This window comes from Carya illinoinensis, chromosome 9, assembly GCF_018687715.1.
Source record: "Carya illinoinensis cultivar Pawnee chromosome 9, C.illinoinensisPawnee_v1, whole genome shotgun sequence".
NCBI lineage: Eukaryota > Viridiplantae > Streptophyta > Magnoliopsida > Fagales > Juglandaceae > Carya > Carya illinoinensis.
Genome location: NC_056760.1, coordinates 8,021,029 through 8,035,200, shown reverse-complemented (window position 1 = coordinate 8,035,200; position 14,172 = coordinate 8,021,029). Strand labels below are relative to the sequence as shown.

General features: G+C 33.2%; 1 protein-coding gene across 1 annotated transcript; it reads left to right on the top strand.

Annotated features, from left to right (window-relative positions):
- Positions 1 to 358: 358 nt before the first annotated feature.
- On the top strand, positions 359 to 1,794 carry LOC122277565. Its single transcript, XM_043087594.1, has one exon. The coding sequence runs from the start codon at positions 369 to 371 to the stop codon at positions 1,524 to 1,526; it is 1,158 nt and encodes a 385-aa protein (XP_042943528.1). The 5' UTR covers positions 359 to 368; the 3' UTR covers positions 1,527 to 1,794.
- The last annotated feature ends 12,378 nt before the right edge of the window (positions 1,795 to 14,172 follow it).

Below are 14,172 nucleotides of genomic sequence, written 5' to 3'. Positions count from 1 at the left end.
TTTTATTAAAAATAATGTGAATTTAAATTTTAAATATGAATAAATCAATATTGATACACAGATTAGTACGCGACTGTATTTATATATAGCAAAACTCAAATTTTAATTTTAAATTTTAAAATTAAATATTAAAATATTATATTTTAATATTATTATTATATTAAAATTTAAAAAAATTAAATTATTTATTATATTTTATATAAAAATTTAAAAAAATTATAATATTGAGATGAAAATTTTATGTTTAAGATAAAATTAATTAAAATAAAAAAGAATTTTTAAATTTTCGTATGGCCTTTAAATTTTTTATGGCTTTTCTTTGGTATAAAATCACTATTAAAAAAAAAAATTACCCACCGTCCACCTTTATGCGCATCACCGTCACTCGCACAAACACGCTTTTATCATCCCTTCTCCATTTCTCGTCTCCCCCTTTCCGTTCTCTCTTTCTGATTTTTCTAAGAGCACCTCTCTGTTTCTATCTCTGTTCCTCTTCACATTCGTATTTCTTTTTTCTCATTTTTCATTCTCAGATCCATATCTTGATATACCACGCAGCTATGGATCTAGCCCCTGAACAGCTTCAATACCTCACAATCCCAGATATTCTCGGAGAAGCAATCTCCATCCCCAAGCAGTCCCCCAAGACTTTCTACCTAATTACCCTGATCCTCATCTTCCCTCTCTCCTTCGCAATTCTAGCTCACTCTCTCTTCACCCACCCGCTCTTAGTTCAGATCCAGAACTACTCACAAACCGACCCGTCCCAGACCCGCCACGAATGGACCCTCCTCCTCCTCTTCCAGTTCTTCTACCTCATCTTCCTTTTCGCCTTCTCCCTCCTCTCCACGGCCGCTGTTGTCTTTACCGTTGCCTCCCTATACACCTCCAAGCCCGTCTCTTTCTCCTCCACAATGTCTGCCATTCCCAAGGTCTTCAAGCGTCTGTTTGTAACATTTTTGTGGGTCACTCTTTTGATGATGGCCTACAATTTTGTGTTCGTTGGTTTCTTGGTGTTATTGATCATAGCTATTGATACCCAGAACGTCCTTTTGCTGTTTTTGTCTGCGGTGGTCATCTTCTTGCTCTTTCTTGTTGCTCATGTCTATATCACAGCGTTGTGGCATTTAGCCAGTGTGGTTTCGGTCCTGGAGACGGTACACGGGTTCGCTGCGATGAAGAAGAGCTACGAATTGCTGAAGGGGAAGACCTTTTACGCTAGCGTGCTCGTTTTCATATATTTGGCGATTTGCTTGGTTATTGGGGGCGTATTCAGCTCGGTGGTGGTGCACGGAGGGTACAAATATGGGGTTTTTGTGAGGATTGTGGTGGGTGGGTTCTTGGTGGGGATGTTGGTGATTGTGAATTTGGTGGGGTTGTTGGTGCAGAGCGTATTTTACTATGTTTGCAAGAGCTATCATCATCAGGGGATTGATAAGACCGCATTGCATGACCATCTGGGTGGCTATCTCGGGGAGTATGTGCCTCTGAAAAGCAGCATTCAGATGGAGAATTTGGAAATTTGAGCATAGGGTGCAAACTGACATAGACGAATTTATGTGTTAGTTTATGAGGTAGAAGAAATGATGTGTACCTTTTTTCTTTTGTTTGTTTTCTTTCTTTATGTCCTTTAGGTTTTGTTGTTACATGGAAAGTGTAAAAATGGGGGAAAAAAACCTGTCGATATGGAGCAAATTTACTGTTAAATTGTACCTTTATTTATTGTTTGGTTTCCAACAACTATTTGAACGAGTCCTTATTTTTAGTTGTGAATTGATCCGGTTAATTAGATCATGCCCAGGCTCCATTTTTCGTTCTTGGGTTCCTGGTATGAGGGCTTTCGTGCTCCTCTCGAGCTTATTCATAGTTGAGAAGTGGGAAAGGAGTCTAAATCAATGGAAATTAATGAACTATCATTTTACGTTGTCATGGATTTGGAAATATTTTCGCTTAGATATTGTACATCAATATCAACTTTGCTTCTACTGTGACAGACTGGGAAGCTCAAGTTAGATGCTTATGCTTTTGTTGAGGGCATTCCATAAATAATGTTCTTTTTACTTATAAAAAAATAATAATAATGTTCTATTTCTGTGATGAAAGAGAGAAGGATGTGGTGATTGTAGTACTGTGAGCTGATTTCACTTCCGGACACATTACCGTGAGCATGGTTTTTATGAATTTGTTGTCTGCTCCTTTGGTTCTATTTTTTTTTTTTTGTGTTTAATTTATTACTTCTTTTTCGCTAATTTATATTTATTACTTCTCTAATGGTTCTTTAGATGGATTCCACTTTATCGTGGTTATCATGTTGTTGCATACTTGTAGTCTGCTGCTTGTTAGAAGTTCATATCAGCAGAAGCTGGTTTTCTAATAGGTTTTATCATCGGATCATAAATTAATAGCTGGGTTCGTTTATATTCTTTTCATTGCATTCCTGTTAGTAAGTTTGGTCTGGGAAGAAGGGGGGAGGTGTTTTGTCGTGGATGTTTTCAGTTTTCTTATTGATTGACGTAGGAAATGCCAATTTTTTGGTAGTGATATATTGGCTCGAGTGTCCAGTTATAAGCAGAAGGATAGGAGATGCTTTTGTAGGTATGTTGATCAGGGATATTTTGATGCCATGTTGCTTGGTATAGGCTGTATGTGGTGATGGATTTGGAAATTTGTTGTATATTGCTATTTCACACACCACAATTATCTGCATGAGTAACACTTTTGCATGATTGTTGTAGACAAGAAAATTGAATTTACATACTTGTGGCTTTATTATATACATTTTCTACATGAAGTGATACTTATGTGACAAAATAGGGGGAAAAAATTTATCTGACTGCCCTGCTGGATTGCTAACAAGAGGATGGTTATGATTACTAGTTGTGTTCTTTGTTTCTTCCTCTGGCTATGATGTTTTCATTAGTATTTATATAATTTTCTGGATTATTTCTTTATTTCTTTCTGTCGTTTCAAAATCTGATGGTGAGGTTTTGAAACTCTTTTATTAAATTCCTCTGTTCCTGGGTCTTTTATTTTTTGGTTGTTGGGGGGTTTCAAGTCCCAGCTAAAAGGATGCTCGATAGGTTTCCTCCATTGTAGATGGGTGGAGGAGACATGATTATAGGCAACATTACCTATAATGCAAGAGTTATCTCTATTATGTTAAGTTTTAAATTACGTTTTTGTATACTGTGAATTGTGAAAATAGGAAAGCCGTTATATTTAATGTTTAAGGGAGTATTCAAGAAGCTAAAACTCCATTTTGCATGTGCTGTGGTGGAAACTAATGCTGACTGTTGTGAGACTCAGGATTTCCTTGTTGAAATATGGGTGGAACATGATTAGGTGGGTTTCACATGGGTCTTGTGGTTCTTCCATTAAATATTATGTATCATTATCCTTAAACCTTTTAATAGAGGATCTTATGTTCTTAGGAGAGTTCTATACTCCCTATCAAATCTTAAGATCTTACATGAGTTTTACCTAAAAGAGGTGCCACAACTGCAGAAATGAGTGTTTTGTAGGTGTTGTGATGTTTCCTTAGCCGCTGTTCTCATCTTTTCCCCTCTGCATGTTAATGCTCTCTCTAAGCCCATGCCAAAGATTTCAGACCCCCATATTCGGCTTATTTATATGTATGGCTTAATCGTAGAACTGAAAGCTGAAGTTTTGGCATTGGTTGTCTGGGTTCTTTGCTAACACTCTGGTGGGAGACAACACAAAATGCAATTTTCCATGTTTGAGACATTAACATAGGCTTGTGTGATGTGCACAATCCTTTTTATTGCAGTTCCTCCCAATGATGCCTAGAAAATTAGTTACTTTTTTAATTCAACTTCATCAACCCAATTATAATCTATGGCTCCGGGAGGCATGGAGAAGCCATAAGAGTACATTTATGAAGTTCAGTTCCCATGAACAGAATTAGTCAACAATTGTATAGCTGATTATGCTCTGCAATTTCATTTTCTGCACAAGCAATCTCTGTATGAGAAAAACAATCTAGAAACATCGAGTCGAGTACCGTATACTGACAAATTACAATGTTATGTGTCACCTTCCGGCATTTAGTTAATTAATTATCAGCACCTGTTTAATTATACTCGCTCAAATTTCCGAAAAATGCTTTCATCACGTGTTGCTTTCAACATGAAATCCTCACCACCTGCAATAACAATGTGCAAACAGCCAGTCCAATATGATATATATGCAAGTGCAATTATATATGGATAATGATGCCATACATCATTTTTACTACTCAATTATTATTTTTTATCCTTTTGCTATTTGAATCTAGATTAAAAATCTCAAAACATGATTTTCTTGTATAATTTAAAAGAAAATAAATTCAATCAACTAACGTAATTATGTAAATTAATTCAAAATAAATTCAATTTTATAAAAATTGTCTCAGAGTAAAAAGGTGTTAATTTTTATAAAATTAAATTTATTTTTAATTAAATTATATGATTATTCTTCTTCATTGAATTTATTTTCTTATAGATTATGCAATAATACGATGTTTGGAAATTTTTAATTTAAATGTAAAGAGCAAAAAAAAGTAAAAAAATAAAAATAAAAATTTTGAGTAATAAAGCAATGGTTAAAAAGGTGTAAGAATATCATCCATTATATATTTAGCGTTTGCAATCCAATGCTTTTGTCCAATTTTTAAAGAAAAATTGTAAACATAAGTCTGTATATCACACGTCACATATATTTTTTTTAACTAAATATTTAATATATGGATAATAAATAGAAAATTTTAATTTAAAAATAATAAATTCAAAAAAACCTTTCCCAAATGTGATGCCTGCAAATAATTCGCTTGAGCGAATGGCAACTAAGAATTTTCAGATGAAAATTTTAAATTTTAAGATTAAATATTAAGATATTATATTTTAATATTATTATTATTTTAGAATTTAAAAAAGTAAGAAAAAAGTTAAATAATTTATTATATTTTATATAAAAATTTAAAAAAATTATAATGATAAAATAAGAATTTTATATTTATCATAAAAATTTTATGTGACTAAACAGTATCTATTCTCTTGGCACACGGATTTTAGACGTAAGAAGATGCTGCAATTTGCACAGCAAACTTGCCGCTGAAACTTTCAAAGTACTATGAATTTTAATAAGCAAATATTAATACTAAAATTAAATAAATAAATATAAAAAGGGGAAGATCCCAGATCAATCAACAGTGACGATTGCCGTCAAATTCAACGAACTGATATGGGCTATGGCTTGTTTTAGAAGGTGTTGAGTAATGAAATACTTATTATTATTTATTATTTTTTTATTATTTTATATCATTTTTTATTATTATTTAATACTTTATTATTTTTTTATTATTATTTATAGAGTAGTTGAAATTACCTTAATATTCAAATACAATCTTTTTTTTTTTTATTAAGAAATTTAGAGAGGGGGATAGAACCTAGGACCCCTCTTAAACAGTAGATAGTGGCATGTTTAAAGTTCAACTAATAGAAATAGATTAGCATCATAAATATTTATTATTAAAGAAATGATATTTATAATCATAGACTGTAAGTTCTGTATACTGATTTTGAAAAAAATAAAGAGTAAATATGAGATTCATAAAAAAATAAATAAATTTTTAATAGTAGATTATACTCTTTTTCAAAATGAGTATGCAGTACTTATAAAACTCATGAATATATATAACATTACTCAACGTGGTAATTAGTGATGGACTGGTTCGGTTGATCTAAACACCTCCATATGAAGTCACAGAAGAGATCCGTCCCAACCAAAACACCTATGTCAAGAAGTTTCTATTGACACATCATTAACCAATAGAAAAATATAGTTGCAAGCACAATTGTACATTAATCTGTGTACTAATGTGATGTGATTGGTTAAAAAGTAGATTTTATTGAAAACAGTGTTAATTTAAATTTTAAATATGAATGAATCAGTATTAATACACAGATTAATATGCGACTGTATTTATATATAACAAAACTCTTAACCAATTCCGTGAGCAAATCTTCACACGTAAGAGGGGAAAAGAGAATAGAATAAGGTTTAAAAATAAAAAAGAGACAAGAAATAGGATGTAGAAAATACGTGAAAAATTAATAAACCAGCTTCAGGAACAATCTTTTTGCAAACTTTACATGTAATGTCGGATAAAGATAAATTAATTAGAAGAGTCGGATAAATGTATTGTTATTTATTTTATTAACTTTTTTTAAAAATAATTATGCAGTAATTTTATAATTCACAATTATAAATATATTTTCTCTTGTTATTGTTATTTATTTCATTGAGCATCTTATGATCATATGGGCCTGCAACCCAGGCGGGTTGAATCTACATAAGTCTAGCCCAACACAGAATGAAGAGCTGGCATGGGAAAAGCAGAGCTTCTCTTTGATCATATGCGTGTGTAATGGCTGGGAGTATAGATTGGGACTCAATTCCCAAACAACCTTTATGAGAGAGCAAGATGGGGCTGCAAGATCATTGGCCAACAAAGAGCTAAAGTAAAACTAAATACCCATTTGAATGGGATTGATTTAAAAAATCTTTCCCAACAAATTATAATCCGCCACATTTATGGGAATACAGTTCAGAGATCATTATTTATTTTTAATATAATGTTTTAAAAATTTATCATATCAACATAAAAGTGTGACAAGATACTATGGAAAAAAGTTTAACCGATTCTCCAATGTCTCCATTGGCTACATGATGATGTGAAATATTTTCCAATTTCAGAGCTAAAACTAAAGAGAATTGTAAAGTAAGTGTTTGCGAAAATGTATTACACACGGTGAGTGCATATTAAGAGCCTTTTATTATTCAGTAAAAACAAAGAGCTGTTTATCTATATGTGTGTATAAAATAATTGACCAAGTTTTGCTATATAAAATCACATTGGCTAAAATAGTTATTTTATATTAAAAAAATTAATACAACAAATCAGCAAGGAGTAGGGGTGGGCAAATTTCCGAAAATTCTAACTCCGACCGAATTCTGTTCCGAATTCGACTCCAACAGAGTCGGAATTTTTGAAAAACAGAGTTGGAATCGGAGGCACTCCGAAAATGGGGTAGGAGGTCGGAGTCGGAGTTAGAGTCCGCATGGGCTCCGAACTCCGACTTTTTTAAAAATAAAAGCAAAGATTCAAAACGACACCGTTTTAAATTTTTGTTTTTTTCCCCCCTTAACTTAAACGACGACGTTCCTTGAAATAGGAACGACGTCGTTTGCTTCGTGAATTTAAACCTATGCGGCCATGCCCCTTTCTTCTTCATTTCGTCTTCCCAATCCCTTGCTCAACGACTTAGCCGCCGGCCCGCCCCTTTCTTCTTCTCCATTCTTCTTCATTTTGTCTTCAAGTTCCCTTCATTTGTTCTTCATGCCGCCTTTGAAAGAATAGAAACTGTGCCGCTCTATCGTCTTCACAGAATCACTGTACCGCTGTGTAACAGCCCACTAGAAATTCAATTGTGGAATTTCTATTGATTTTAGGAACCTCGTGAAGATTCTATAAGTTTTCACGAATCCATTAATCATATAAGTTTTAGTCTAACCACATAGTTAGTTTTATTATTTACTATGGTATTCGAAGTGTATTTTTGATTATTGGAGATAGTTAGAAGTGTCAAAATGTATTATGGTTTGTGCCATTAGACTCGGAGGGTTATTTAAGGTCTTATGGCGCAATAACACTTCTTCATATTTTCGGATGAAACGTCTGCTCAAAACTGTAGATATTATTGGATAAAAATATCTTGACCTAATTTTTGTAGATATTATTGGATAAAAATATTTTAAACTAATTTTGTGGATATTATTAGATAAAAATATTTTAAGTTAATTTCGTGGATATTATTGGGTAAAAATATCTTGAGTTGATTTTTGTAGATATTATTAGGTAAGAGAGTCCTACACTTAACTCTCACTTCGGGTAAGAGAGTCCTACACTTAACTCTCACTCCAGCCTCATCTCTTCCATATCTCATCCATAAGTATCTCCAGCCACCCCTCCCCACGAAATTATCTCATTTACACTTTTTATTAAAAGAATATCAAACACTCTCTCTCGGACAGCTTTTAGGAGTTCTATTGCACACTGATTTCGAAGCTCTTGTAAGTGTTTTATCATAAAGTCTCCTTCATATAAGTTGTTCTTTTTTTAGTCTATTTTACGTGGATATCTTATTTGTCCCATTTGAAGATCATTTAGTCAGTCAAATATTATGTAAACTATAGAAAGGTCATTCTGGAAGATAAACTGGAGAATATGTTATAGTTTGGAGTTTTTGACCAAGCTAATGGATAGATATTGGTTCGAAATTTTTATGGAGTATTGTTAACATATATATATGACTATTGGTTGAGGATTTTTTCATGATTAAAGGTTTTGATGAAATATTTCTTAGATTTAGAAACTTAGAAACTGGAAGAGGAAAAACAGTTTCTGTTTTGAGAAAGTTTAACTCTTTTGGTGGTCTAAACCTATTCCAATAACTTTGATAATTTTATTGGAGGATCATAAGCATCTTATAAACATGTTATATTACTATTTTAAAGATATTTGATGTTAGTTTCAAAGATATGAAATTTTATGCAAAGAGATATTCAGATAAGCCAAAGTGTGGATGTTCTTGGCCAAATTTATGTTTTGGTAAATTTTTAACCATGTGATCTTGAATTAGAAGCTTATATATATTTTAGGACATCTTTTTAAACCATGTGATGGTTTGGTTTGAAGATCACATATTTATAAGTCATAGATCAAAAGGTTGATCAAAACAAGTTGGAAACAAAAATCAATAGAAATAGCATATGAGAATTTCGGCCCTATGGAGTTTTAATAGTTGTGATTAGTTTTAAATTTTTCTAAATTGATATTTGAGTTGAGGATAAAATTTATATGAGGCATGTAAATTTTGGTGACTTTTGGAATTAGTATGCAAAATCCTTAAGTTATGGGTAAAACGGTCATTTTCCTACATGTAGAGAGTAAAATAAAAATTTTACTCTTTAAGTTAGTATTTTTCATATTTCAAGTTATTAGTGATTTAGTGCTAACTTTTAGAATCACTAATTACAGTTCCTCGTGATCGCGCTTGAGGTTTTATAAGAAACGCGGAGATCGAGGTAAGTTAGCTTTTAACTTACTAGCAGTCTACTGTGTATGTGTGCTAAGTAAAGGAACTACTGTGTATGTATGTGTGTTATCATATATGTCATGCTATGCCAAGTTATCACGTAATTGTCTATTATACAGAATTTATTCTGTCATCAATTTTTATCTGTTACATAATATATTCTGTCATGTATTACTGTACCTTACAAATACGTCATGCTAAGTATGCCATCTATTACATGTATGTCAAGTCATGTAATATTCACTGTTGCAAGTATGTCATGTTAAATATGTTGTCTATTATATGTTATGCCATGTTACGAAATGTTTCTATCTCAAGTTGGTCATGTATTTCAAGTTATGTTCAAGTCACGTTATGTTACTTCAGGATTTCAGTCATTTCGTATTCCAATCACGTTTCATCTTGATTACTTATGTATGGGGTCACAGCAATTGTGACGTATACACTACGTGAGACACAGCAATTGTGACACGTAGAATACATGGGGCCACAACAACTGTGGAGTATGTATTTTTCATATTAAGTCAAGTTTGTGTAGAATACATGGGGCCACAATAATTGTGGAGTATGTATTTACACATAGAATACATGGGGCCACAACATCTGTGGAGTATGTATTTTTCATGTTAAGTCAAGTTTCAGAATAAGTTCATGATAAGTCAAGTTTTATATCACGTTCATATTAAGTCAAGTTTCAGAACAAGTTCATGATAAGTTAAGTTTCATATCATGTTCATGTTAATTCAAGTTTCAGAGCAAGTTCATGCTAAGTCAAGTTTCAGATCAAGTTCATGTCAAGTCAAGTTCAGTTCATGTTTCAATTTAAATTATGTCAATTATGCTATGTTGTACGCCAAGTTATGCTTTAATTACTTATGAATTTGATTATGCATTTATGCTTTTACTGTCATCCATGCATCATTAGCTTGTGTGGAAGTTTTTTGTTAACTTACTGAGATTTGTAATCAAATCTTACTTTGGTAGTCCCAACTACCATTCCCCCCGAATGATAGATCTTGTTACAAGACCTGAAGGAGAATCAGGAGCTGATCAACTAGACACAGTTGACTAAGCGACGGTGTGACATCAATGTTAATATAGTAATTAACGTAAATTACTACTTGTACGATTGAGTTGCATCTCTAGTACTTTTTGGATCATAACCATTTTGAACTAGTGTTATGATCTTAGTTGTTCAATGGGTTTTTATGTATGAAGTATGTTTTAAGCATTTGAGATATTTTCAATTTGGTGCATAGTATTGCTAAAGAAAAAATTTATCCGCTGCGAATATTGCATATTGTTAGATGCATGTTAGGAACATTGCATCTTATATGTCATGAACGGAGGCATGTAACCTTGTGTTGCATGTTTCGACGCTTCAAATGTCCGTCCGATCCCAAACGAAATTTGGGGGCGTCACACGCTGCCCATGCCCCACGGTGCCACGCCTCACTCAAGTCACTCTTCAGTACAAAATCACGAAATTACATCTACTTAGGGTTAGTATTTTCTTTATCTTATTTATTCTCATAGTTGGTACTTGGTAGATTTTTGTACTTCAATCATCTTTGGCATTATTTTGTTCAAGAACGGCATAATTTTGTTCTAAAAAAAGCAATGAGATTCCAATGTTATTAGGTTGTCTGCCATGGAGGGGTCAGAATTTTCACATCAAGGGAAAGGTTCAGGAAAATTCCAAAATTACATAGTCCAAAATTCCAAATATATATTCAAAGGAAAATACAAATAGTTTAAAAACTAGTAAAATCTTCTAACCAAGTTTAATTTCATTATCATTGTATATATTTTCATGTGAATTTAAATTTGTCTAGAATTTATTTGGTACTTATTCTCGTTCATAATTTCTCTTTGGATCTAGACCCATGTCAACAAAATGAACATGCATATTTATCTTTGATTAAAAGAAGAGAAGTGTTATATACATAAAGGGATTATGTATATACCTTCAGCTTTTTTTATTATCTCTTAAACATGGTAGATCGGTAGCTTTAATTTGATGATTAACCTAAACATGAACAATAGTTTGTAAATGACAAGTTAATTGGTAGTTTCAAAACACAAGAAAAGCAAAACCAATGTAGATTATTAATTAAGATTATATGTCTTGATCTGTTTCTCACCAACTTGCATCCGTAATAACCAAAACTTTCTATTTGTATGAAATTAACAATTTGCACTTTCATTAATTAAGATCTTAATGCTTGGATCTTAATAGAGACTATAAATTTAGAGTTCAAACTACCAATTAATTGGTCATTTTGTTAGTTCAAACTACCAGTTTTTACTAGCTAATTCATTTTGTTAGATAAAGATAGTCAAGACACATGTTTATACAATGTACTTTCATTTTTTAATCATTTAAATCATAATTTCAAGTATTGCTCATAGTCTATAAATCAAAATTCCAGAATGTACTCATCTCGTGCTTTAGAAAATAACATGAGATGAGGACACCTAGAAGCTAGCTCATGTTGTTTAATCTGCACTGGAGGTTGATGCTTTTGTACAAACTGTGGGATTTGAAAGTACTACAATGACAAACCAGTATTTTGTTGGTAGTTGCCAAGGACATGGTGAATGATGAATCTAAAGGGAAAATAAAAATGTAGGTGCTCATTAATGAAGCTGGACAGGATTATCCAGGACCTAAGTGCGGTTTGGATGCGAAGGTAGAGATGACAAGTTTCTTGAAAATAATTTGTAAATATAGTATATAAATGCTCAGTAGTTTTGGGTTCCCTTTAGGGACCTATGTAATATTTTCAGGACTTAGATATAAATCAAATATATCCTTCTTCAATTTTTTGAAACCTGGAAAGCAAACATGATTTTAGAAAAGTGGATTAGACCAAGAATGGGTGGAAGAGAGACTATATTCCAAAATACAGAAAAATGAATAAATGCATATTAAAAAAGCATTCTACTGGTTTCTTCAGATATACTTGTTCTCTCTATTTTTTAATAATAATAAGAATTATACGAATCATTTTTGCCAGAGCAATAGAAGGGGGTGGGTTGCAGTAAATTATGGAGAATATAGGAAAAGAAAACATTGCCAACCATTACTTTTTGTGTTACAAATTGCAAGAAAAGGCTCTTCAGGATTTAAACCCAAATTAGAAACTTGTTTGCCCTGTTTCTTGTAAGCTCTTACATACTTAACATACCCCAGTTTGCTCTGTTTCTGAATGGGTAGAGAAAATATGTTTAGTTTCTGCATTCAATTTGGTGAATGTGTAGAGAAAATATGTGAGAAATGAGATAATAACTTCTCTTGTTTCTCAAGAACAGCTCTTGATGCACTAGCAGAATTTCTTACTTTGCAAGCTTTTGCATTGAAGATCCTTTTTTGTTCTATGCTTGTGTCTTCAAGTTTTTTATTTTTCTATTTATATTAATTGTTTATTTTATTTTATTTTTGATAGATGTGGAGGATTCACCTAGTAGAAGGTCAGAAGGGAATCTAATTGCCACAATCCCGTCACTGACACCGAGGTCTAGACTCACTTCTAAAGCAGTTACATCTTGTACAAGTAGCCGAATCCCCATGCCAGTAGGCATAGAAGATGAGGATGAGTTTAATGAGGATGAGAAGATGGGTATTGGGGATCTACCACCTCCATCTACAACTTCATCTCAGCCACGAAATACTAGAAAAAGGTCTTGGACATGGGAGCATTTCACCAAGATTTCTGGTAATCGTGAGAACCCACAGGTGATATGCCATCACTGTGAGCAACTCTGTGGATGCCATTAAAAGAAGCAAGGCACCACTGTCTTAATAACCCATCTTGGTGGTTTCCAACAATATAAAATGTTAAAGGGAGAGACAGTCACTGATCAGACCAAGCTCAGTTATGAAGCTTCTACGACCACTGATGGTGCAAATTAAGAAAATGGCCATCCCTCAATACAGTGATAAATTGGTGAGGGATATGCTTGCATAGATGATAATTGAAGATGAGATACCTTTTACCACAGTCGATAAAAGAGGTTTCCGAAGTTTGTCAAGACTATTGAGTCACGATTTCCATTGCCATTACGGTATATAGTGATGCGGGATTGTATGAAGAAGCATGCAAAAAAGAAGGGGGAGATGAAGAAGATGTTCACTACCACTAGCCAGAGAGTGTCATTTACGACTGACACATGGACTTCCATACAGAACATTTCCTACATGTGTATCACAGCACATTACATCGATAGTGAATGGAATTTGAGAAAACGGATTATTGGATTCAAAGAAATTATTGATCATAAGGGAGCATCAATTGGGGTACTGATGGATGATTGTGTAAAGGATTGGAGAATTCAAAATGCTCTATGTATTGTAGTTGACAATGCCAATGCTAATGACACTGCAATTAAATGGTTCAAGAGGAATATGAGTATGAAAGCTGATGTCATCTGCAACCACGAATTTATTCATGTTCGATATTGTGCTCATATCCTCAACCTGATTGTCAGCGAAGAGTTAAAAGAGGTTGACGATTCTATTACCAGAGTCCGTAACATTGTGCGGTATGTGAGGGCTTCCCCTCAAAGGCTGTCAAAGTTCAAGGCAATAGCAAGCCAACTTGAGATTTCATGTTCTAAGACATTATGCTTGGATGTTCTGACTCGATAGAACTCAACATATCTTATGTTGGATGTGGTACAAAAGTACCAAAGAGCATTCGAGCGGATGGAGGTCGAGGATAGGGGACTTAAGTATGTTTTGCTGGATCCTGCAGGAAAGAGGCTTGGTACGCCAGACACACATGATTGGACTAATGTGGGGCACTTTGTGAGATTTTTACAAGTTTTTTATAATATAACTATGCGGATATCTGGATCCGCATATACAACTGCAAACTTATTCTTCAACAAGCTCTTAGACATTCACTACCACTTGCAAGAAGGTTGTATGGATCGATGCGGACTATTATCTGGTATGACTATGAGGATGTAGGCCAAATATGATAAATATTGGGGGGATGTTGAGAAAATAAAT

What these genes read in the sequence shown, in the direction of transcription:
- LOC122277565 (XM_043087594.1), top strand. Translation starts at nt 369, where the DNA reads ATGCGCATCACCGTCACTCGCACAAACACGCTTTTATCATCCCTTCTC.